At 38.9% G+C, this 27,275-nt stretch overlaps 1 protein-coding gene and 1 long non-coding RNA gene across 2 annotated transcripts in view; one reads left to right on the top strand and one right to left on the bottom strand.

Moving 5' to 3' along the window:
• LOC134169621 (uncharacterized) overlaps positions 1-27,275 on the bottom strand; it is a 640,302-nt gene that overhangs the window by 237,541 nt on the left and 375,486 nt on the right. The window lies entirely within an intron of this gene.
• Positions 1-27,275, top strand: part of PDZRN3 (PDZ domain containing ring finger 3) — a 143,822-nt gene that overhangs the window by 7,564 nt on the left and 108,983 nt on the right. Inside the window, exon 3 of the mRNA XM_062630347.1 lies at positions 574-681. Within this exon, the coding sequence (XP_062486331.1) occupies positions 574-681 (108 nt within the window). The remainder of the gene's footprint in view (positions 1-573; positions 682-27,275) is intronic.

The raw sequence follows: 27,275 nt of genomic DNA, 5'->3' as shown, positions 1-27,275 counted from the left end.
CTTGGAAATCTGACATTAATCATGATTTATTCCTAGTAAATTCACTTGAAAGTTATTCTTTATTTATAGTTAGAGTTTTTCATTGAAACACCGTCTGCACTGGTAGAAGCTGATGACACAAAATGTTGTATGAAATGGGTACGAAAGTATCTTGTTAGATATTTTCATATATGTTGGTTTTCATGGTTTTATCTTTAAGCCTTCAGAGGAAGAGCTGTGCACAAATGAAAAGTGCACTGTTATCTTATGTTTGCTGTGCAAGCAGGCTGCCATCTCACTGGATTTTATGTTAAGAATAATTTCAATGACAGGTACTACTGAGCTGGCCTAAGTCAGAGGAGAGCCATTATCATGCAACTAATGTGCCTAATGGAAGTCCATTCCAGGTTGTTTATGCTTTCAAAATAGGAGTATCAAGTGGTCTCATCAGCACAAATTCCATATTAAAATATCAATAGTAATTGATCAATTGATCAAATCACATGCACCATTGTGACATGGACAACTTTAAGCTGAGGGCAAATTAGAGTTAGTTCAAGGTACAATAATGTATTTTTCTTTTCATCCTTAAAGGATAATCAAGATGGTTCATCTAGCGAAGGAATTTTTGTATCAAAAATAGTTGACACGGGGCCTGCAGCTAAGGAAGGAGGGCTACAGATTCATGACAGGATTATTGAGGTATGTGAATACACTGTCTTTTAATAGTGCAGATTCCATCTCTGGTCTTCAAGTGGCATGATGTTTAGCGTGGGTTTGGAAGAAATGTACCGTGGTAAACACTGTCTAGAAGACACGTCTGTTAAAATATGCTTGACTTGATTCAGTGCTGACCTTCATGGTTTTAGGTGTAGTTCTCACCTAAATATAGAAACCAGATTATGGATGGCATGTGGATGTCCTGACTTTGAGGAGCTAGCATCTATCTGGTATGCTGTAGATATCTCTTTTTAAAGCTATTGGAAACTTCTAATTTATTTAGTTAAAAGCATATATGAAATATCTGTAGTGTAAACCATGACTTTATTTTTCTTGGTATTTAAGACCAAGTTTTGAACAGCTAGAAAACATGCTGCTCTGCATTTTCTGCATGGTTTATTATAAACCTGTCTAAACTCCCTAGATGTTGTTTGTAAGTTCTTACATTGCTCATATTGCAGTCTGAATTTCTGCTCATTCTGCCAAAGTCTTGACCTCAATAAAAAGTCCTTCCTGTGAAAGAGGTGGTTGCTTGAAATGTTTCTTGCAGTTTGCAGTGAGTAGATTTCTTTTTTGGGGGGAAGAGAGAGACAAAAAGGTTTGTTTTAGTGAAACAAAAGGCAGCTGATCGTGAGTCAGTTCCCATTGTTTAGCATTTTACAGTTAAGAAAAAGTATTTTTCACTGTCTTATTTTTGTAAGCTGGAGAAACTTTAAGACTCTATTGTTCAAAAAGATAAGTGCGGTGTTTGTTGCCAAGGGTATCATGGAACAGCCAGTTTCTCTAAGTAATTGAATTCCATTGCTCTTATGTTTTGCAAATGAGCAATAAACAGCTGTTAAGGATTTTCTGTTGGCAGGGGACAGTGTGTATTTGCTATTTTCTGTACTGTTACGGTAAATGGTATTCACAATTTAGTAAGGATATAAAATAATAATGAAGTTTCTTCATATGGGAAAGAATGGAACCACAGTAGCAGAACTATAAAAAGATAAGAAGCTGAGCTGTGAAATGATCCAGAGTTGCTTCAACTTTTTATATGATGTAACATAACTGGGAAAAGGTCTGGACAACTTTGTGAGAACGGTGCAGTTCTGTTTGAAGTGAACATTTTCCCATAAGCCTGTATTTCCCCAAGACATATTTGAAAAGCTGACATCCGTTTCTGAAGTAGTGCATAGTCACATAAAGCAAACAACTTCATGAAAACCAAAACTTTGGAAAACCAAATACTCCAAAGTTAGGAAATGTCCTGGTCTCTCTCTGCAAACTCGGTTCAGTCTCCTTGAGTGTAAGCACTGTAACTTGCTCTGTAATTGCAGTCATACGGCATTTGTCTGTAGAAGTCATAGAAGTCACCCTCACTAGTGGCACAGGGGCAGCTAACTTCCATGGACTCTGCAGCATCAGCTCTCTGTATCCAGCAACCTTCTTCATTACTGCTTTTATTTTTCTCCCCGCTCCGTTTCTCCACAAGTTTAGCATTTGGCAGTGTTAGCGCAGGCCAGGCTAAGCAACTAAATACCATTATACTGGATGCTGCATGTTTGTGCAGAGTCTTCTCCACAGCTCAAATTATGTTTTCACATAAAAGAAAACCCCAGAATAAAGACACTAGAGCAATTAGTTGTACTTATAACACACCAAGGGTAGCAGCAACCCATGTGTTGACAACTCTTACTGGGCTGACCACAAACTCATTTTCATATTCACTCTTTTCACCTCTAAATATATACATAAATACATACAATAGTGATGAAAATTTGGCACATAGTTTGCCAAGAGCTGACTTTGGGTGCCTCCACATCAGCATCTAACTTTTGATTAGGCATGTCCTTTTGAAGCAAGTCTCTGAATGGTGCCCAGCTAATGCAGTTCAGTTCCCACTGTGGAGCAGTCCCCAAGTGGGCTCACTGGGTTTTTTTTTCAGATATTAATGCAATTATTGCAACCCAGCCACTGCAGGCATCCACTTCACAGAACTAGGCTTGAGTGCTCTAACACAGAGCCCTCAAAGTATGTGTAGTGTGGACATCAGCTCCTGAAAACAACTGTTTGGTTCCCTATTCTGTGTGATTTATATTTAGTGTGCTGTAGCTAACCCTAGTCTGGGTTAAAGAAGAAAGGGGACACCTCCTGAATCGAGACATCTAAATGAGCTTTATGATACTAATCTCCAGTTATCTTAGATACTTGAAATACCCTGTAGATTATCTAGATGGGAATAAGGTAATATCCAGTAATAGTGGCCTTCTAGAGGCAAATTTTGCTAATAACCTTTACACAACCAAAGTTTTTATTTGGCAGTTTGGCCGAAAACTCATTTACAGACTTAGCAGTAACTGGCAGGACACAGCTGGAGGATTCAGATGGAACTTGGCATAAGGAGTTGAGCATTGTAGCGGGTCACTTTTGCTTTCAGAAGCATGAAAGATGGTAAAGAAAGATGGTCACTTAACTGTCTAGAACTGAATTTTGCTATCTCAAACTTCTTTGACTTGTTCATTCGATACTAAGGTTTTATGTATCACTAGCATGATTGTAAGTACTCTTTCAAAGAATACATTCCAATATAAGCTGCTGAGTGTAACATCTTCAAAATTAATCCCAGCATCCATCACAGAGAATTTACAATGAAGTAAAACATGAATTATTTGATTTCCTTTTGGAAAATGTTTCTTTGCTGTGGACCTTCTGATGGATGTGGTTTGGATCACATACAGAAAAGAAGAGCATCATTTCTCATTTTCAGAATTGTCACAACTCTAATTACTGAGCAGGGATTAGACAGACACAGGAATGTTTATAGCTGCTAGCAAATGCATTATTATATTCATATTTACTTGCAAATTCTATCCCCTGACAAATGGATACAGAGATAAACTCTGAGTTATGTCAGAGATAATTTTTAAACATATTTTCCTTATGGGGTTTGGATTTCCTGTTCTGCATTTTTAGAAGGTTATATATAAAGTTAATCAGTCTTTAGAATTATCTTGAAGTTTCTGTAAAAGTGGTTTCTTAGCCCTTTGCATATCACTGACTTAAGTAATGCCACGGTGAAGTACATGTTTCTACTACTAAATGACATACATTAAGATGAATGTTGCATGCTCTGTGCTACTCAGTCTTCAAAGCAGCATGTAGCACTAATACAGAGAAATAGCCTTTTTTCCTTGTACTTTGTTTCACAGAATCTGTTAAATAATAATGATATTCAGTGTTTCTGTAGGACTATGCAGATCATGTTATGGCTGTTAACTGCTTATTAATTCCCCCTCACTGCTCAATGATAATATCCAGACTTTCCAAATGGGTAATCTGAGGTATACAGAGAAATAGCTTCTAGACATTCCCATCAGTTTAGGGTTGAAGGCTTGGATCTTGGATCTGTTTGTAACTGTTCTATGTAAACCAATGCTTCTTAACCTATACCTGTTCTCAGATCTTTCCCAATTACTTTAGAAGTGAGGAATTAATGGTACAATGAGATTTTCTCTGATTTGACTACGTTTTTCATGCAGCTCTGTACTTACACATTCAAAGCGAGCAGCTGATTTAATGCAACACTAGTGATTTACTGAATTACTGTTAAGATGCTCTCTAGCAAATTGCCATGTTAAGAACATGCTGAACCTATCGATTTTTATGCAAAGGAATTACTGTTCTCATAGATTTCATTTTTGTCAGGGTAACAAAATGGTCCTAATTTCCTCTCTTAACAGAAGTTGGTTCGACTCCCAGCCATGAAAGCCGCCTCTACGCAGCTGCTTGGCATTTCTTAAGACAAAATTAGATTTTCAGAGCACATCAGCTCTGCAAGATTATAAATTAAATATGGCATTCTCTTCTCACTAACTGGAAAACTTGTTTGTTTAGCTTCAGGAATGCTTAGAAAGAAGGAGACCCTTGAAATGCTGACTGCTTGCCACCGTAAAGTTTTAAGAACAATTAGGGTACTGTTGAAGTAGTACAAACTGTTGCAGCTCCACTGAAACCTTGAGGATTTATGCCACCTGGGACTTGCGCAGTGTTTCATGCTGCTCACAGGAAGGATCATTAGTTTAGGAGCTGAGAACATGTCTTAGTGCATTTGATTGATTTTCCCCAAAGCACACTTACATACTACAAATTGTAGGCTGCTTTTCTGTTATGTGGGCTTCTTCACAGGTTGCACATAAGAACAGTGAAACATTTTAGTAAATCTGTGTATGTACAAAATTCACTGTGGGTTCCCTGTTCGCTCTGCAGTCAGTGTGCTGCAGCACACATGAGGTGGCTAAGGTAGATTTTAGCAAAATTAATTTGGTAGCTCTGTTAACAACGCAGCCCCTGAAAAGTAGAATCGGCACAGAGAAACTATGTAAGCCATGCAGGAAAGGCAAGAAAGGATGCTCTAGCAGGCACCTGGCATACCTTTCCCTGTCAATAATGTACTAAGAAAGATCTGCTGCTGAGGGAAGGATGGCTTTAAAACCGAGTGAATGAATAAATGAAGAAACATTTCATGTGGTCTGCTGGTGCGTGATGGGGTCTAGTTTTTCCACAAGACTGAGTCTCTGGGCTGAAAGGATTCAGTGTATTGCTGCTCTGGCTTTCTTGTCAGCATGCAGTTGTCCCTATCCTGTGTGCCCTGTTCACTCACCAATACTCAGACAGCTCACAGGAAACTCCCACAAATAATCAGTAAATAAAATCATTAACTGAACACAGCCTTCAGTTCCTCATTCACTGGTGAGCGCTTTTTAAGCGTATGCCCACTTCAGCAGGATAAACCTAAGCCAATAGCTACTTGCAGGAAACTTCCTGCAAGCACTTACAGCAGACGCTGAACTCTGACAAGCACGTAGGTTAAACAGAATATTTTCATTGTCATGAATGGAAGAGTTCAGCTCTGCAAACAAGATTTACAGTGCAGCTACATACACTTAGGAACTGATTTTCTAGAAGAAAACTGTTTCAGACAGTAACTAAGAATTGGCTGTTTAAGTTCCTGCCAGGACACGCAAGCACATTAGAGTATTTGAGGAGAGTGAGCCCAACGGGGCAGTGAGTACAGCTACAGCAGAGTCAGCTTTTTTTAGTTTATACTCCTAGAAAACTTTCCAAGCCTTTTGTCCGTATCTGTTAATGGTATCTTACAAAGCAGCATCGTGCCTGTGCTAAAACACGGATCCCACAACTTGGTCAAAAGGGAATAATAACAACCTTAAGAGGAAAATGTAAATGAAACCAGGCAGACTCGGTTATCGCTGCATTTTTTCCTCTCATAAATTTATTTGCCTGATTTCATACCAGCACTACAGCTTATGCGGTGGCAGGGAGGAGGGGAAGCAGGGGGATGAGCCAGAAAACAAAAAGTATTTTTACACTAAATACTGTACTAATGTCCTTCCTGCAAACAAAAAAGGAAAATATGTTGGATGGGATCAAAATGTAAGTGTTGCAAACAAAGAAAGCAGTGTCAGTTTTAGTATTACAGACCTACAGTCTCTGCTTCTTCACTGATAAATAAACTGAAGAGCTCAAGTTATAAGCACATTCCGTGCTGCAACTCTTGAAAAGGTTCTGCATGGGTTCCCCTCACATTTCCACACGTCTTATTCTTTCTTCTTAACAAAAGTCCACAGCATGTTGACCCTAAATATAATGTGGGTATTTGGAATCTGTGAAAACTTAGAATATTGCTCAAGGGCATGCTGAATGAAAAACAGAGAATTGAATCATCAAAAAAAAAAGCTCTCTCAACTCAGGTATAGATCCCATCTGTGTAAGACTGCTGAAATTAATGGAATTAATGTTGTCTCTCCCCTCTCCCCCTGCATATAGCCCTTCATGCTGCACTTCCCTCTTCCTTCTACCTGCTGGCAGTCTCCAGAGCTGCTCAGCTTTCCTGAATATTTAATCTGTGACTTTGCTCTTGTGCTTTGGAATCATACAGTCATAGAGTGATTTGGGTTGGAAAGGACCTTAAAGCTCCCCGCAGGCAGGGACACCTTCCACTAGACCAGGTTGTTCAGTCACGTCCAACCTCTAGCACATCTTCACATCATCGGCATTTTCTCCTGACAGCCCCATTTTCCTTTTTCCTCTGGGAATAATCTACAATCTTGAACACAGGACAAATCCCTCTTCTTCTCATGTGCTACAGACAGCTGTTAGCTATGGGAACCCTTTGACATCCCTGCTATAGGGAAATGGCTACAGAGGGTGTAAGCCCAAGCAGCTCTGCAGCTGAAACGTAGCATCCACTGTGCTTGCAGAGAAGTTAAATAGCATCATTCCAGTTTGTGTGGAATTGCACAGTTAAACAGGAAAGTGCTTGAGAAAAATACATGATTAAGGGGAATATACTTTCGAGGTCAGGTTCTCTTGCATCAAACTTTTCATGACTATGGGGATGAAAAAGCAGAAGAAAAGTTCTGCTGATAGGACAGCATTTTATATTGCTTTAAAACCCAGTGAAAGTCACTGAACATGTAGCATATGTCATGTCTCCAAAAGCTTTTTCTCTTTGGTGTGGTTAGTAACTTGTTTGGTACTACAAGGAACAGGACTTGGAAAGGAAATGCAAACCACTTTGATAATTTCCGTGCCTGTCAAATCTCACATTAAGCAAGGGAGTCACTCAGTTGACTCATGTATTGCTTGATCACATAGCTCATGAATTCTCATCTGTTCTCCTTCAGCTGTGTTTACTATTTTCTGGTAAACCAATCCATGCTAATTATCTTGATAAAGCAGGCTTTGGTGAGTGCCTAGCCTGCCTTTTGCCAGGCTGTGCAGTGGTGGGGGAATCAGTTTGTTCCCTCCTTTGAACAGCGAGGTGGGGAGGTGGTCCTGTGCTGGAAGACAAGCCTGGTGTGTTGCCTTGTGGGCTCCAAGAGCAGTCACGATGCTGCACGTCAGCCCATGGCTGTGACACTCCTGATGAAGAGAAAACACAAACCACCTGAGAAACTCACAGTTTGGTTTTATGAATTATTGCTCTTCAAAGAAGTGAAAAATAGCTGTTCCGTATTCTCTGTACCTAATCAGAGAGAAATGTGCCAGACTAACATACTTCTTTTAAAGAGGATGCATGTAGAGCATATAAGAGAACAATTTAATCTTCTTTTCACATGTGGCACAATTCCTTGCATTTTAAAGTCATCTGTTTGGTTTTCCACATTTGAAAGCCAAACCATTATGATTAACTGTTAGCTTTTATTTTTAGATTTTTGGATGTGCTGAGCCTTTTTAGAGAAAACACACAGAATGTCCTATCAACTGTTTTCACACATTTTGTTTGTGTCATAATAAGTGGGCAATCAGGCACAATCATCCTCAATTTAGTACATATGCAGTACATTACCATGCCAGTTGTACTAAAAGATATGCATAAAGCAAGTGCAAATTAACTGGCAAAAAGGGAAGCTCAGACCATTGCTATTCAAAATACACTTGAGGAAAATTTGCATAACTTCTCATTTGGAATTAAAAATGTAATTTATTCAACAAATGTGAAGAATACTGATGTGTGGGTGACCACATCTTCCTGGCAATCCTGAATCCTGATCCTGCAGCTCAAACCTGGTTTGTTCTGGTGGTGGGATTTTTCTTCACAAGAGCATGCTATGCAGACTTGCTTGGCACAAGCACCTTAGTTCTGCTTTCTTCCCAACACTGTTTTTCCGCACGCAAAATACAGAAGCTGAAATTAAATCCTGGATTCTGTTCCAGTAAGATGGATAATACAAAGTCACTTTTGGTCAGTGGTGTTTGTAGGTCTTAAGGCAGATCAGGTCTTACTGCTTGAGAGTGAACAAAATAATTTCAGTATCAGGCATGGGGTTGTCTGGAGTTTGTTTTGTTTCTAAATTGCCAAGTTTATGATGGGACATGAAACATTACAGGCAGGAAAACATGGAAAGTGAGAGTGCTGAGAAGTTGGTCCAATTTATTACATCAAATTGTATAGCAATAAAGGTGTTAGAATCATTCTTTCCTCATACATAAGGCTTTTTCCTTTGCCCAATTAAATCATTTTTGACACTATGAAAAACTGGAAGCCATTCACAATTAACTGCAGTTCTGTGCCTTAAACACTAAGAGGTGACAACTTATCAACATTGTGAAATAATTCCAGCATTGTTGACTGCTCCTTTATGCATGATGTTTGGATACATTTTAAACCGATACAGCTTCACTATTTCATGTTGCACTACGAAGTGCAACTACAGGACTTGTAAAGTTTTTAGATACTTGTAAATACAAATGGTACTGGGCTGCCAGTAATAGTAATGGAGAAGTTTTTGCTTCAGTACTGGGGCTTTTAAATGGGAATAGTATTTTAAGTTGCTTTTAAGACTTCATTATGCATTTTAGTATCCAAAGTAAATTTGTATTATGTTAGCTTTCTTATAACAGTGTAAAATTATTAAAGAAGGTTGTGTCTGTGAAGTCTTACATCTCTGAAGAGAATCTACTTCTGAAAGTGGAATTTGGGTTTTAAAGACCAGGTGAGGGAATAATACTTCAAAAAAAAGGAAAGTTCAGAAATTGTTCTGAGTGGAAGTAGGAGTGGTACAAATGGGCTGTGGGTAGATCAGCAGATGGGAGAGACATACACCCAATCCCTCTGTACATGACAAGAGGCATTCCTTTTGTGAAAGACTAGGTGATGCGGCTGTACTCTGGGCCATTTAATTCCCAGATAGTACAAGCATCTTATCTGTAACTTAAATTACCCTTTAAATGTACCTCATTGTATGAAGCAGGTCTGAATATGGAAACCAGTATCTTTCATTGGTGCAAGCCCCTTTTTAATCATTTACTGAAACCTGGTGTTAAAATAATCTTCAAATTAAAATTATTAATTTATTTAGGGCTTGACCTGTGGATCTCAGGAAGAGTACACCCTACAGCAGGCTCTTTTATACCATTTTATACTGACATAGTTATCATCTATAGCATCCGTATAGGATCCACAGCCTAATTATATGCTCCATTTCACAGCAGTACAGAATTAATCCTGTTTAATCTGAGATTGGATGATACATGAAGAGTAATGAATGATCTGTAATGTAGGGAATTTTATCTGGAAGTACTTGCCTTCATCTTTTTTTTTACCATCATCCACATTTGAAGTGCTCAAAGATGTGCAACACTGGAAGCAAGTAATCAAGATCACCAAGCTTTGGTAATCAAGTTTAGAACCCAGTTTAATTTTATTTAGGCACAGATTTTCAAAGACAGGTGCACAGTCCTGTAAAATACCACAAGGATATTGGCAATTTCAAAATCCCATCTTCAGGTATAACAAATAAAGTTATTAAATGCTTCACAGGATCACCAAATGGCACAGGTTGGAGAGGACCTCTGGAGACCATCCAGTCTATCACCCATCTTCACAGCAAGGTCAACTAAAGCCTGTAGCACATGATCACGTTTCTGCCTTGGGTGTACACATACACATTGTGAATGTAAATTGTCCTTTTGGGCCATGGGTTTAGCAGGAATTTGAACTGAAATCTAGTAAATATTATGTATGTTTGATTGGACAAATACAAGAACGAAGCCAGCAACAGGAAGGGAGAGTGAAAATGTTTCCTGAAGCATTTGGGGGAGACAGGGAAAGGAAAGCAAACTTCAGTGCTATTTTTTCTTCTTTCAGTTCTGCTGGCCTCTGAGCTCAGGAAGATTTAGTTTATTTCTTGAAAGGTCTTGCTTATAAAGCAGACCTTTTTCTGGCTCTGGCCAGCTCTAATAAAAATTAGCAGTAACTTTAGCAGCTGCCATACCACATGACTGCTTGGAATTGCATAACTTCTTTTTCCTCCAAAGGAAACACACAAAAAGTTCATCTGATCTCCACCCTCACAGCATTCTCCAAAGTGTTTTTCTCTAACCTAATTTCTAAATAAAAATAGTTTTCTGCTTTCTTTTAACAATCTTCTCTTTTTAAGACCAAAATCTGCTTATTAATAGCAATAGGCTCTAGGTAGAGCTTTTGTGAGTTAAGTGAAGAGGGTGATTGGTTTTATTTTTTGCTACTTAAAACTTTGTTAGTGTTTATCAGTAAGAAGCCACATCATGGCCAAAAGATAGTTAAAATAACCCAAGAAATCGTTTGTTGCTGATTTCTGAGAGTATGCATTTGGATAGAGATAGGTTGTGTTATGATAAAGAGAAGGTCATGGTGAGAAAGGAAGGACCCTTATGGCCATAGTACTTTAAACTGAACAGACTGCTGGCTCAGACCAGGTCCCATTTAATTCACTGGAAATCCCAGATTATCTAACCTGATCTGCAAACACAGAGCAGATGGAAGTTGAAATTATCCTTCTCATGTGGCATGTGGAGATGCACCATTGCTTTCTGGCTCATTTTTCTCCCCTAAATGCTGAGTCTGAGCAGCAACACAATGTTGCTGATGCAGAAAAAGTACTACCTACTGTAAAAGACAAAGGTGGGATTGATCTGTAAGCAGATGGCATGTTGTTCTACATGAAGATGCAGTCTAACCTGTTGAATTAAACATGGCTAAGGGCATGGCTTTAAACCAGAGCCACCAGGAATCCTGCACAGAGCAGCCTGTCCCCTGACCAGAGTGACTGCTGGGGCAGACCCCATGGCTGTTAACTTACATTATCACAGTTACTTCCTTTTACCGCAGTTCTCTTTAAGCTCTTTTTTTTTTTGGAAGAAACATTTGATGAACTCAGTGAATGTGTACTATGTGTGGAAGTTCACAATCATTTGCTGAAACCTAAGAATAAATAAACCTCTTTTCTGTACAGGGCTTTTCCCTGACAGATTTCTTGCAAAGAAAGAAATAATCTTTGCTTAATGAGGAGACCCCACTGGCTGCGTGTTTATTTATGTCTCCCTTGTAGCTCATTCAGAATCAAGACTAATATTCACAGATTGTAAGTCTTAAAGAAATCTCACCCTATAGGTAGGAATAATTCTTAAGTCATTCAGTGTTCTTTGGGAAAAATATGTAATAAACTTTTTAAAGTTTAATTCATCCCAAATCCAAACAAACAAAAGCCAGGTAATGATAGCATCATGGAATAAGAAATGCTGCTAACATAATGAGCATGTTGGCACATGAGAAAGCCCTGAGAGCCACACTTATTGGGGCACTGTCACTGGTTTGCACCAAGTTCATTTCCCTTATTTGAGGAAGTTCTCAACCACAGGTTTCCAATTAAGTAATTTGTACTTTTAGCATTTTCCCATTCTCTCTGCTAGTATTACTCTCCTTTTCCTGCTAGCTTGTCAAGAATCCCCAGCTCTCATTTTGGAGTAAAAGTTTGGCACCTTTCATGCTGTAGGCTAAAGAGAAAGGCCTCTCACAGCCTGCCTTTGGCAGTGGTAAGCATCAAACAACTTGAAACATAAAGCAATGAACTGTCTTCAGATGCAGTGTCCTGCTAGCAACTCTTGTTTTAATTTAACAGTTCACACAGCCTGCTCTGATTCCTTCCTGTGCTTGAAGGAGCCAGTACATACCGATGCTCTTTTTTAATATAACCTTTCATTGTTTTCCCTTCATTTTGGCCTCCCTCTTTCCTCCTAAAAGCTGTGTAGGCAAAGTTTCCTCTGCAGCAGGGGAATTGCTGACTGTTTCTATTACAAACCTTTCTCTAGCAACTAGAACCTTTTCCTTCAGTTTTAGCCAGTTTTGCCTCCTGCTGCTAATGAAAATGTTCTCTCCCTTTCTCTCCTTCTAAGTTTACCAAAAAGCAAGGTTATTTACCCACTTTGCAGATTTCTTATTGCAGAAGGTTTTTGCAGACTTGCAGCCTACTTTAGAAGTAATAAACACAGGAATTAGCAAAGATGTCAAAGAGCACAATAGCTAATACATTAGCCTCTTGTCAGGTCTAGCAAATCTCCAAGCTTTATAGACTATTGAAGGCTACTTTCACTGGGCTGACACTGTGCATTTTAGCTCACTTTCCCAGCTTGCCTTCACCAGATGCTCTGCTGCAGTTCTTTGTTAGACACCCAAACTCATTAGATTAACAAGAAGCATTTTAGTAACGTGTCTCAGGCAGAAATAGGGAGGAGTTTGGGGGTTAAGAAGATGCTGTATAGTTTTTAAGGATGAAATTAATTTCATGCATAATCTAAGGGCAAAATAGTGGTCGTGTCAGTCCTTCAGATTTGAGTGATGTGCTGTTAGTCTATTACTTAGACTTTATGCTTACTTTTGAATACTGTTATAATTTGAATAGATTTACTAAACAAAGGGACCAAAGCCCACAATCTGAACTAGGATGATACACTTGTTGCTAACTCTGTCCCTTTTGTCCTGAGTAATAACTTACCCTAAAAATAATTTGCTTTCCATTTGTTTATTTCATAGCCTGAGGTTCTGTTCAGTATGAACAAGGATTGCAGTCTCTCCCTTGCTACTTGTGTCTTGATTGCAACCATTTCATTCCACTCCTTTGAAAACCTCTGGGTGGAAAAAATAAGGCCCAAAAGCTTTTAGCTGCTTAGAAAGTGCTTTCCTGCAGTCTCAGGAAGAAATGCAATTATCGTGGTTACTTAATTAAAGTGAGTTGTCAATGAAGCAATAAACCATGGGAGAATTTACTTTTCCTTGTAGAAGAATGCAAATGAAGGCTATAAATGGAGGTCTTGGGAAAGGTCTTGACTGCTTTTTGCTACCAGACTAATAATCACACCAAGTCATCCATATTCTCACACAATCAGATTATGTTCATCATATTTTGCAAGGGAAAAAAGGATATGGAAATAAGTATGTGTCAGACATGCTTCAAGAATAAGTGTCTTTGTATCTGTCCTTGATGTGTTAATCAATGACCTGTTGTTAACTGCGAACCATGACATTTCAAACCATGCAAGCCCTTTCTCAAAGGAACTTGTCTTTGAGGAAGCAAGTAGCCTAGGACAGTAGAACAGTATTTTGAAAGCTGCTAAGAAAGGAAAGACAAATCCTGACCTGAAGTAATGAGCAGTGTCTGATTAATTTGGTATCTGCTAGGGCAGAAATCTTGCTGAGCTAAAAACCAGCAGTGAGGATTTCACAGTGAGTTTTGAGACCTGATGGCCACATTTGTAAAATCTGTTCTAATATAATGATTACAAAAGTAAATTTAAAACTCTTCATTTTAACTGTTATTCTAAGTTCCATACAAGCCTATAGTACGATTTGTAGGTGAGCAGGAGACCCTTTGGATAAAGCTGTCCTGAAAGAAAGTAGTGTTACCATAAAATGTCTATTACAGGGGAGAAGAAGCCTGAAAATATAAAACATGTGCTTAAGTATGGAATTTGTTTTACTAAAGCCAAAGGGAATACTCATCTTTTTAAGTATATGCATTAGAATAAGAAAAACTGAGGTCTTGGGTACTACTAGTGAGTGTCAGAGTCTATAAGCATGTGAAAATAATCCACAAATGGCATATCCACTGATCTGTGGAAAACACCGATTCATTTTACATTTCCTTTGAGAATGTAAAACCTTAACCAGTCATTGAACAATCCAAATTGTGGAACTGAGCACCTGAGAAGAATTTTATGGAAAACAGTAACAGATTTTCCGTTCAGTCCAACTTCATAACAGCTCAGTTGTAAACTGCCCAATTTCTACTTTCTTCAATCTGTAACACCCTTGTTACTACCTGCTTTTATTCTCCTGACAAACTAAATTTTACACAAGATAGTGAACCACCATGTGTTACATTGGATTACTATGTATTTTGTTTCTAAGAAACTGAAACTCAGGATTGGCTTTGTTTGACAATGAAAAAATGTTGGTTTTGTTATTTTTACCTTTTCAGAATATTCCCATTATTTTTGTTACGCTGCACTCATTTTCTATTGCTGATTTCTATTCCTACCATTAATTGCAGAGTAGAGACAGGCTTGGAACCTGGAATGACTTGCAACTGAAACACATTGACTTCTACCACTCTTTCCAATTTAGAGACATCATACTTTGCATTATTATCAAGCATGCATGTTATTAAAAATTACTTTTCTTCTCTGAATATAATTTTCTTGCATTATGATCTAAATAAATTTACTCTATAGTAGTTTGTAGCTCAACTCCACAGTTAAAAATTTCCTTTGGATGGACATACAAATTAAATTCTAGATCAAGGTCAATTTAAAGCTACAGTTTCCTATTGTCATTGTTGTTCTCTCCCAGTCATTACTTTGTCTATTCTTTAAATAGCCTTTGGATTAAAGTGTACTATCAAAACACATGGCATTTTAGGCATTAAGAGCACTAAGTGTCTCTGAACCACAAACGAGCCTGATTTTTGTTTTGCTTTATGCTGTACTGTGTCAGACAGAGGATTTCCTACTGTTGTTTGTGAAAAGAAAGCTGGGGCTCAAGTTAGAAAGGAAAGCATAAAACTGATTGCTTGATGGTTTAATGTTACAGACCACCTACTTGGAGAAGGCTGAGAGCTTGAGTCAAATTGAAATTCTAAAGAAACAAAATAGCTATAGACCAGCAACAAACAAATAGGTAAAACTCAGTCGAAAATTAAAGGAACAATAAAATATGATTCCATTCTGTTAGTAGTTTGGTACTTGGAACAGCTTCACATGTAAGAAAACATAAAGCTAAAGGAGCCACTTAGGGGAAAGCTATTAGACAGGCATTTAAAGACTTCCTAACAGACCTAATGTAATTTTATACACTTATCACCTTTTTATAAAAGCTGTGTATATTCAGATGTTGGTTTATATAATTCCTTTATTGTATAGGGATAAAATAAGGGAATATATAAAGAAGGGAAAGAAAAAGAAACATGCACATCTCCAGAAGAGGCTTTTTTATAAAGGAAAGCAAGGGACAAGATTTCTTTAGTTCTTCCTGAACAAGCAATTTAGCTAGGAAGTATTTCTTTTGGGTAAAATCTGGAAGTTAGCAAAGAATAGATGTAGCTTTCGCTGCATTGCATACAATTAAAAACTGTATTCCTAGTCCTCCTTCTAAAACTTGAAAACATCTTCAATTCAGGCATGCAGCAAGCAGTAATACTTATAGGAAGTTCTATAATAGTGTTAAGCAAGTATGAAAAGATTAACAGAAATTGAGCAAATTAATGCAAAGGGGTAAGAATTGGGATTTTTCAACTGAAGGCATCAACGCAAGCATGTAGGGAGATATGCCAGGCCATGTAAATACAAGTACTGCAGATAAGCCAGTGGTCAAGTACCTGATGTAAGTGAACATTTTCACAAACTGCTATAGACAAATTAGTGTGAAGCAGCTGCTGTGCTGCTGAAAAGAATGAAGTTGTATTTAAAATTAACTTCCAGCTTTCTATCTATTTATAATAATATACCATAATATCATGTAACAGCTTTATTTAGAATCATCCTTAAATAAGTTGGTTTACTTTGGAGTATTGTGCAGTGTATTTCATACGTATCTGATTCATTCCTCTGTAAAATCATCCTGTGAGTTAATTTTGCTGTTGTCTATGGGGATTTTCTCAAAATAGTAGAATCTGATTGTAAAGCTGCAGCTTGTTATGGATTACTAAACTCAACGTAGAGCATTATCACAATTGGTTTAGGGCATTTAGTGTAGTGAAAAACTTATCATTTAAAGAAATTAAAAAGCTGTCAGCTTAAGTTTAACTTTACTTTGAATACTGTCCAGAGACAAGGGCAACACATCACTGTGATTAGTCTGGCTTTCAGCTTCTGTGATAACATTTTACAGGAATTTACATAGAGGGGCCTAAAACCTTTTATTCCCAAACACTTCTATCTCACTCTCAATCACCTGGGAGTCCAACAGCACAAGTGCACAAGGCCAAGCAGCTACATCTCCATTTATGTAAAACCCTGTTCTGTGTGCTGCAGCAGCAAGAAGTGAGAGTCCCCTTGCTTTGGTAAACCTGAGAGGGATGAAATTTTTGGTTATGATCTTCTGGGGCAAGTCTGAATCGATCTGTTGTTTCAGGGGAGAACAGCTGCAGGGGACACAAGGGATGTCTGAGGGAGAAAGGCAAAGCTGATTCTTCTTAGAGATAGAACTGAAAGTTTTCGTGGTAAACAGATGTTCTTGTAGGGGTTGTTTTCTACCAATATAATCTGTTATTAGACTGCAAAGGCTGATAGGCTCAATGAAGCAAAGTGATGCCTGATACATTTTGACAGGTGCCAGGGAGAGCTTTCTCACTTCATATGCTTAAACCTAAGTAAGATTTCAGTTTAAGTAAAAATGGCCATTTTCCCCTCCCCATCAGTAAAGGAAGAATTTCACATCAGCAGCTGCCAGGCTGCTGCAAAGACTGACACTAACTTTCCTTTCCAGGTGGGGACTGTTATTGTTTCAGATGCCCCTTTTAGAGACCTCTTTTACAGAGCCCTGGCATGTGGAAAGACACTGGAAACTATTTTTTGAATCCTTGCAACAGGTGGTTAGAGTCAAAATGCAGTGCATAAAAGTTGTAGTCTTTCCAAGATCTTCATTTTAGCTGCATCAGTTATTTCTTACTGAGTTAGATAGGAGTTTCAGTAAGTTGTGTTCATAGTTTTTATAGGCTTTTTAAAATAAGCAGTCAGGGCAACTGTTATTTCTGTTCTTTCTGCTTAAAAATGAATGAGCAAACAAATATCTAATGCAATACTCAGGAGCAGCCCAATAACACATCTTGCTTATACTTCTATTCAAGCCCGTGCATAAAAGTTCTTTCCACTTTAAAGATGTTCAGCTTGTATTTATGCAGTTAAAGGATTCCTGATAATAGAGCTGGATGAGCCATCACATTGTACAGCTAGACACAGACTGTTACCAAGGTCTTGCATGAACTTTCTTATACTTACATTAAACCAGTATCAATTTATTTCATGGACTGGTACGATATTGTGTGATTTTCTAAGGTCTGCTCCCATACCTGTTGTCCTTATTGTTCCTCTGGATGGGCCTAGATTTGGGCCCCAGTAAGACTACAACTGTGGCCTAAAAACTGACCTAAGGATGCCTCTCAGCTCTGCAGTATCAGAATGGTCTGAAGCATTTCTATTTTTAAATAGAGCAAATAGCATCAGAAATTGCCCCATGGGAAGGTCTCGTGGCTCTCTTGCCATGTCCACTGGCAGTTCCGAAATCCATAGAGCCCAAGCCTGAAATCCTTATCAAAAATGAGTTGTACTTATTTAAGTAATAGTCCACATAGCAATGCCTTCATGGAATATTTTCAGCTCCTACAAGTTCCCTGCTGCAGTCAGTATGGAGTCATACTGACACTATTTTTCCAGTGGTAGGAGGTAGAAAGCCTAATGAAAATGATCAAATACTGGTAATAATAAGAACATACTAAAGTTAATTTAGTATTACTACTGCCAGTACTAAATGGAGAAATGAGCTGAGTGGCATGAATAGGGCAGAACAGACTTTAGCAACAGAAGGTAAATTACATAGTGCTTTACATAAGCATCAAATATTTGACAGTTTTACAACTGGCTTGTTATTTCTGACAACTGTTGCATTGGAATAAAGAGCATTTGCTCTTTCCATTTCTGGCTTTCTCACATCCTTAGAACTACTCATGCCTGGAGGATGTGCTAAGAAACTGTGAGTCTGTATTAATGCCACTTGAGCATCTGAGAGGTTTTTTTACTTGTTCAGCTATCACAGAAAGAACTCAAAGGTTTATTTAAGCAGCATACCAGATACAAAGTGAGACTGCCCATTAAGGTAGGGGCTCATATGGACTTCATGGGCTTATTTCACACATCATAATCAGATGGGGCTAATGCTTTTTGTGCTCATACTGAAGAGGGTAGACACCTTCTGTCTTACTTCACCTCTAACCCACAACACAAAAGCTACATGAACTCCAAAGCTTTGGGTCTTATTACTACTCTAGTAGTGCCTGGGGGGCCTGATGGAAATTGAATCCCCACTGATGGTAGTGCCTGTCTCAAAAAACATGCAAATGTACAAAATGTACAGAAGGACAAAGTCAAGTTCCCTCGTGACAATGTCTGATCACTGTCATCAGGGAATCAAGGCACAGGAGCTTCATTTACCCAATTCCATGGCTAAGCTGGGTATGGAGCCCAGACCTTTTAGACCATCAAGTTACTTAACCACAAAGGCAGCCTGCTTCCTTGGAGAGCTGAGTAAACCCAGACAATTGCAGTCCTCAGCTCCAGGTTGCTTTAGTGCTAAACCTTTATAGTCATGTGCTGATGGAAATCTGTGGTAACATCGCAGTGCTTCTGTCTAGACTAAGACTTAGATAGAAAATACTCAAAATTTAATATATAACATTTTAAAGATGAGTTGACAAGACAATGAAAATATGCTGAGCTAGTCAAAAAGACTCGGGAAGCATCACTCCTAATGTAACCAACTGGACCTATATTAAAGTGTATACCACACCTACAACCACATTTTGTTTGTCATGCTGGAAAAAACTAGCTAACCAGTCCTGAAAGCTGCAGTCACTGGAACTAAAGCAGCAGCATAAAGTGATAGAAAGATTACCAAGATACAAAATTAGGCAAAATATCACTCCATTAATAACCAAAACACTCTGTGGGATTTTACTAATCCTCCAAACAATTCTGTTACCTTGAAACTAAAATAGAAGTATGAGATAAAATAGAAATCTCTTCACAAAAAGTCCTGAAAATGAATACTTAAACTGTTAAAATGCTTCTTAAGCTGTAGCTACATCTCCTGCAGTTACATACCCTATGAACAAGCTGTACCTGCACTTTCATGTATAGGAAGCATCCATAGAAGTGATAATAGCTGCTTAAAATTCCAGTTTTAACAAAAAATATTTTATCCATGAATTCTGTCTTCAACACCAGCTTGATATATTTAACTATTTCTAACAGCAATTAATACTATTCCTTTTCAAAAGGAATGAAATGTGAATCAGTTTACAGATAAAGCATTTATTCTTTGTATACCTAAGACTCCCAGAGGGATATTTGGGTGTTCAAGGAATGTAGGGTGAGGTGGACTGCAGCTTCCCTTCAGCCCATGATACTAGATTAGCTTTGAAATACTGTTTCTGCTGCCATTTTTAGTGATTCGGTATCAGCAGCTACAGACTTGTGAGATAAGACAAGGGCATGTAAACTCTGAAGGGTTCTCATTCTGGTGCAGGACTATATCAGTCTGGCAGCTGTTGCTTTGATTGAAAAGGTATGCTGACGGTTCAGGGCAAGCTTCAACAAATGGCACCCACTTCTGAAGCACATACTTCTGACCGAACTGCCCCCAATGACTGTTTATTTAAGGATCTCATTGTTGTTACTCCTGACATTTGTGTAGAAACCCGAGTTTTTACAGTGTGAAATAAAATAACATTAAAATGTTTTCAGAAAATATATTTGGAAAGGTATAAACACTAAACCATTACGCAAGAAGGATCTGCTCATACACCATCTATAGCACTGCCACACTGCTGGTTTTAACTGAAGGTGGTACAGTTACTGAATATGTATTATCTATACTGGAGAAGATGACTCGCAGAAGAGTGATAAAGTGATAGCTAAAATGCATATGACTCTGGGACCCGAAGCTCATAACTAGCCCCATATTCTGGGATGCTAATGCAGGTTCTGGAAAGCAGGAAAATAAAGATCCAGACCACACACTCCTAACAAGTCCAGGAGTCACTAAATCAAACATTAACTCTCAGACCATCTCAGTGCTATACACATAATGATTTTCAAACTCAGAAGAAACCGTTACTTGAGATAAGTTCTCCAGTGGGCCATATTCTCCATTACCTTTCCCTTGTGTGGTCATTTTATTTAACATGCAAAGCATGTAAGACACTGTTGTTCGCACTTGTAGCGTTTCACACTCACTGTAATTTAACTATGACTGCACAGGGTACAGGGTAGGAGAGAAGGAGTCCCAGTGTTGCTAGGCTTTTGTGTAGAGAAAAGTTGTTCGTCGATTTCCTACTTTCTGCCCCTGGATGCTCTGCTCACTTCGCACTCATCTTCCCACCAAAACCCCATGATTCACACTCATGCTGTTTTGCAACACAGGAAAAACATTGTTAAACAGTGTTTTGACTTTTGTCTCTTAACTAGAAAGGCTGGGGAGCTGACTCAGTACTGCAGTCTGCCTACTCCTAATAGTGCTGCTGGAGCTAGTTATAATAGCTGTAAAGATCTGTATATACAACAAGATAAAACTTTCAGACTTATTCCTTCACAACACCAGGAAGTGCCATCCTAATCAAGGCATTCTGACTTTTAAAAAGTGATGTATTATTTATGCTTTCAGTTGTACTGGTTACAGATGGCAGCCTTAGTACAAATGGCAGCCTTAGAGCAACCTCCAGGTAGATTTACCTGTTGTATGGCCTGCTGTGAGAGCCCTAGGGCTGGCTCCATAGCAACCTGCCAAAACCCCATGGGAAAACCCTATATGTACTCAATCCTTGCAGGTCCCCTCTCCTGCCCTGTGGGCAGGTCGCAGCCTGCAGCCACACCATCTGTCTTTGCAGGACAGCAGCAGGCAGAGAGGGTGACCCAGTACTCTCCATTACAAAACTCAAAGCCATCGAAAGATGCAGAAGTCATCTGCAACAGGCAGACTCTTGCAGGCTGTTTCAGGGGAAAGAGGCACAGCTGCTGCAGGGTCACAGAAGTAACCTGTGAGAAAGAGCATTCCCAGGAACAATGTTACCAAACAGAGGGTCAGGTTCTAGGCAACTGAGGGCGGATTTCTCCAAGCCATAAAGGCAGTCAGAAATAGGAATGTAAACTGAACTGAGTTCTGGAATCCCCAGATATTTTCTGATAAAAATTATTTTATATTTTAAGTAATTTAATTACTCTAGTAGTATAATTATATTCAGATCTTTCCAATTCATTTCACCAAAAATTATTAGTGAGTCATTGAATAGACATTTGAGATGACAAATTCACATTAAAAGTTCAGGGTGTATTTCCCCATTGTGCTGAAATCATCATTTCCAGGATGATTTTGGCTCAGTGTGCTTCCACATGGTGAATGTAGAGAGTGCACATACAGGAAGTTGCCATCATTTTGCTGAGATATGGCTATTTGTTAAGTAACTTACAGTAACATAATTGCTTTCAATTATATCTCCAGATACTAACTTTCAGTGAAGAGTTTTATAGCCTGGTAGTAGTAGCAGCCCCATCTTCAGTCCTTCAAGCATAGGATTAGCAAAGGCAGTGCCACTTGGTCTCCTGGTACATGAAAAGGGAAAACAGGGCAACTGTCCACTAGCTTGAATAACATGTTTCAGTGTAGGGAGTTGACTTATGCCAGGTATAACGTTGTAGAGAATATATAAATTACAAATAATAGGAAGATAGATGGAAAACATGTTTGTGCTTTATGTTAGGAAGTATTGATTTGCATACATAAAAATTATAGGAGATTTACAGTAAAACTGATGCAATTATGTGGCTGAACTGACCTGTTAGTAATTAGGATTTTGAGTAGGGTGAGTATAGAGCAACACAAAAACAGGGCTTAATTAATACCAGAAAATTCCCAGAGCTTACCACATGTCCTTATATTCAGTGATTCACACTGGAATCCACAGTGCCTGAAGAAAACCACATGCAGGTGCTGCCACTGCAAGGCGTGGACACAGCCTGGCCTGTCTGCTCATCACAGGATCATTCCTTCATTCATTTCACACACACTGTTCCCAAAGTCACTGGGAAGCTAAAAATATCTCCCAGTGTGACTGAATGTTTCTGAGACAGTGTTTGACATGCATGCAAGAATCACTTAACCATTTTGTTTGAGCCTGTTGTTGAAGCATGGTAGAAAGTCACGAGGTTGACTCGAGATCAGAAATGCTCTAACAAGAATGTGAGAATTTTCCTTTGAACTTACATTTCAGTTTCAAGCCTCTGTCCAAGAGCTAACAATTTTAGTGTGAAGACTTATGTTCTCACTTAAGACAATGATTCCTGGATGTGAGCTTTAAAAGGGAAACATGAACTAGAAGGGGGCTGTGAATGCATAAGCCTGAGCCAGTCTCACGGAGTAAGATTCAGAGTCTGCTTTGGTGAGTGGGAGATGGAGAGTTCATGCACCTAAGGCCTCCAGAGCAATTCAGAAAGGTTATTCTGAGGGTCTACCTGAGCATCAGCTCCCACTGGCACCTCCAGGAAGTGGTGTGTAATGTTAGAGAATCCTGGACATGCACAGAGTTTACGCATTAGGCAGGTCAGTACCCAGGTGGATCTCATCTTTGTACATGAAGCATGCCCTATGGGCTCAGATGCTGGGGAGTTCAGTAGGCAGAAGTAAGCATCAATAGCTTCATTGTCATCATAGTATAGATATTCCAAAAATACAGTGAAGAAACTTAGGGGTTTCTTTATCCAAAAAGTGGAAAATCTGTCCATTGGAAACAAAGGACTTTCACAGGAATACGAATGACAGGCCCAGAAGAGGAGGAGGAAGGACTAATTCTGCTGCCTACCTCTAGGTGCATAGTCCATGAAAGAGGAGAGCTTTGTGGTCTGAATCTGCTGTTCATCTTTCTATGCCCCAGTTCCCTGAGCTAAGTAACATCAAGCAAATCACAGTTTGTCTGTGCAACTTGCATGTGTTTGGGGATTAGTTACGTATATCCACATTTGCAGTTTCTTACCCATAAGATTTATGAAGTTGGGCCCCTAATCTTGCTGAGGTCTCTCATGTTTTAATAAACACAATGAACTTTTTTCCCCTGCTCTAAACATATAAACTGTTGAGCTATCATTTCTTTGTCACTATGGACTGCTAAGCATGAAATATTGCCCACAGCTTGAAGACCAACGGAATATTCTAATGCAACTGTCATTTTCAGAGACACACTGGATAAAAGCAAAGCTATATTGCCGATTTAAAAAAAATAATCACTTGTCAGTACAAACATTGAAAGACACAATGAAAAGCTGTTATAACAACAATTCTCCCTGCATAACTGCTGTTACCGGTTTCAGTGTGCCATTTGTAAGGTTTAAATTACTCTTGCAGTCAAGTGTTGTAATCCATTAGTGATAAGAAAAGGTATTTGTCTATCAGTTGTGGTTAACTACATTCCTTGTATTAGAAACAATATAGTCTCTTACATGAACCCAGTGCAGGAAATTGTTTAGAGAGAGTCTGGCTGCAGAGCTGGAAAAATAGTTAGTGCTCCCTTCCCCCAGCAGCAGTACAGTGTGGAACTGAACACTGACAGCTAACAACTTAACCTTTAAGAGTGTTGCGCAGAACAGCACTAGATACTTTTACTCAAAGGATTTCAACTGCTTCACTCCTTTTAAGTGAAGTTGTGTAGAAAAAGTCATGCTTTTCAGCTCTTCTTGGGAGTCTCCTCTTTAAACAGTGATGGTCCTTCTTTGCTCTGTTAAATCATTGATAGTTTTGGGGTGTTTTAGATAACTATCACTACACTTCCAACAAATAAACCTTTGGACAAACAGAAGAAAAGTTTTAAGATTTGGTTCTTGTAAATGGGAATTCATATTTCTCTTTAAAAGCAAGCTACTGAAGCAGATTTGCTACCAACTACACTGCTTTCCTCTGGATTTTGGAGCAGTGCTTGCTAAATATACCAACTTTGCATGTTTGGCTAAACATTAGTAATGAATCAGTACATTTCCTAGGGTTTCTTTTTCCTCTACAAAGATGCTGACAAATGTTGCAACAGACCTCTAACATATGATCTAACACAGTAAAGCATGATGCATATCACATATCACAGACTCATCGAAATCAGAGACAGGAAAGGCATCAGATGGTGATATCAACCCATATACAGGCACTGAACTGGTATACTAATAATCTTGGCCACTACTTGCTATCTGCCATAGCAGAATGCAGAATTATCAAGTATTTTACAACCCATAATCTACTGCACACGTACAAAGCAAGCTTTTTTCTGAATATTTTACAGTAATAATTCAAAAGCACTGCACCCATGAGTCTTTCTGCTTGTGATGCAGTCATCTCCATATATGTTTATTATTACAGATAAGGTTCATTTGGGTTGGTCCCATGGGAAAGCAGGGGCAGCAGCCTGTCAGAGGCTGGTCTCAACCTACTCTGAAAACCTGAAGCAGCCTTCCTGTGGGATTTAGGAGCTGTGGCTGTCCCAGCAAATTCAAGATGTGTCTAGAAAGCTTAGCACCTAGACAAAAGCTGCAGTCACTGGATGGCCAACTGCTAATATCAGACATAGGATCCCTGTATTCCCCTGTTTAAAATAATCCTTGCCAAGGAAGAATTTTGCAGGTTTCCAGAGGCTCGCTGTTCGCTGCCAGTCTTGACTTTGTCGTGTAAAACACACCTGACTTCCATTTCTGGCAGAGGAATTGGAATATGAATAAGAAGAGTCAGCTTTCCCACCTAATGCATTTGGCAGGAGGAGCTCTGAACTACAGGGAAGGCTGGCTGAGCACTCAGAGGGGAAAGGTTAGTCTTAGGAAAGAAAGCAGTGAAAGAGGGGACTAAAACTGCATTACATAGGGTTTACTGCTTTATCAGGAGTGCTGCAGAACTTAGGCTACTGATTTCTGAAGTATCGAGTATGTGCCAGGCCCATGTCTTCTTACAAAGGTTAGGTATCTACATGCAGTGATAGCATGTTCTTCACAGCAAATAATCACAGATACCAAAGTCTTTCTTTTGGAAAGTGTTTGATAATCATGCATCAACAACATGACTTTCTCCTGTTATGCTGCTGCGAGGGTGCTTCCAGCAAAGCCTGCAAGAAGGAACTAGGCATTTAGTGATGGTGGTGCTTACAGCTGAGTGGGAGAGCATTAATGCCACAGCATCTGAGTGGGTCAGATTTCTCTTATGGTTTTAATCTGTGTTCATCTGACAGTGATTCTGCCTTGTTTTCATTGAGCATAACCATATGTTCGGTTTTCAACAACACATGAAAAAGTAAGGGCACTAGTCACAAGCTGAAATGCCTTTATAGAGAGGGAAAGGATAATCCTGCATCTGCACCACCATTCATTATTTATCTTCAAAGACTGGGTTACATTTATTGCGCCTGTCAATCATCTCCAAGCACTTACTCCATTTCCCCCCCCCCTTTGTAAATCACATCCATCAAATCTACTGCTGTCAAGCAGATAGTAAAAGGTATCTTCCCCCAGAAGGGCCTCTCTAGCTGAAAGCAAAACAAGCACCTGATAATCCACTGAAAACCCTGCAGGATATAAATATACCTGCAGCATATCAGGCCAAAATAACCAGAGGGAATCTAAAGGTTGGAACACCAGGGTGCTCTCTCCAGCCAAGTCCAGATCACGTGAGCATCCCTTCTTATGTCTCAAGTTCTCCTCAAATGGGAACACTTTATCCAGTCTCTTAAAACTTAATTCCACCACCCTCCCTGGCATTTACTTTGCCTTCTCGCTTCAGGTAATGCAGTAAAACACAGTGTCTGCTGATGTGCAGCTGAGATTGCTGATGTGGTTTCAGGCAGTCTCTGCCTCTGCAGCCATAAAAGAAGGCAACGCTGGAATAAACATAGCTTTGTCCTTGCAGAGAAGGTCTAAACCCTGTGGGACTGCCTGCTAAGCCTGATGCAAGTTCATAACTATTTGACAATTTACATTCTACTTTGGCTTACATTTTTTCTTGCATCCTGTTTCACACAGAAAGCGTGACTGGAATTAAGAACTTCGTGCTCACCTGACAGATAAATATCCTCCAAGCTGTAAATAGGAAGACAGTTCAGTGTTTTGCCACAAAGTTCTATGAAATAGAACTATAGGAGGGCAGACTTCAGGCTCCATGTTGTAAACATTGTCAGATGCAGAAAATAGTTTCTGGATTTTATACAAGGTATTAGACTATCAAGATGTGATTACAAGGCATACGTTTTTCTGGAAGCCTATTTATATACAGCTGAACACTGCTTTTGATTCATGAAGCTCCTTTTCTATATAAAATGCAGTTTGGCAAATTGTAGCACTTAGTTAACTAATTCCCACCAGAAATTCTGAAAGCATGGTTTCCATTTATAGCAAAATGGATTAAGCTGATTTAGAAATACAGTATGTTGACAGTACTATTTAAAAGCATATGCACAAGTTGCTCCTTTTTTCATGACAAAAATGAGTGGTAACCATCAATGCTGTGCATCAGAATGCTAGCCTCTCCTTTTTGTAAAGATCAGCATAATCTTTTCCAGTTGTAATATCAAATCCAAAGTAGCCTGATTTATTGTTCTTTGCTATCCTCAAAAGCCATAGAGGCATCTGCACAGCCCTTTCTAGGCAACATTAGTGTAAATCACTGCATGAAGTTTTACAGAACATGACTCTGATTGGCATAATAGTTCACAACACTAGATATTATTCAATTGCAAGTATTTGATAATTTTCTATTAATTCCACAAGTTTATGCTAGTATAACGCCAAGCTTCAAGACATCTATGACAATATAAAACCAATGCAAAAGGAGAAGAATTATGTTTTGGTTTTTATTAGCATATGTCTGGTTGGAGCCTCTATAATTAAATATTCTATTTGTGCTTTATGGAAAGAAGTGTCTGAGAACTCTGAGGTAGAATAGAAACCATCCTGGCACAAAAGATGCATGT

The sequence above is a fragment of the Pezoporus occidentalis genome, unplaced genomic scaffold, assembly GCF_034315485.1.
Source record: "Pezoporus occidentalis ecotype Australia unplaced genomic scaffold, CSIRO_AGI_Poc_V1 ctg35, whole genome shotgun sequence".
NCBI classification, from domain to species: Eukaryota; Metazoa; Chordata; class Aves; order Psittaciformes; family Psittacidae; genus Pezoporus; species Pezoporus occidentalis.
This window is presented reverse-complemented; position numbering and strand designations above follow the sequence as displayed.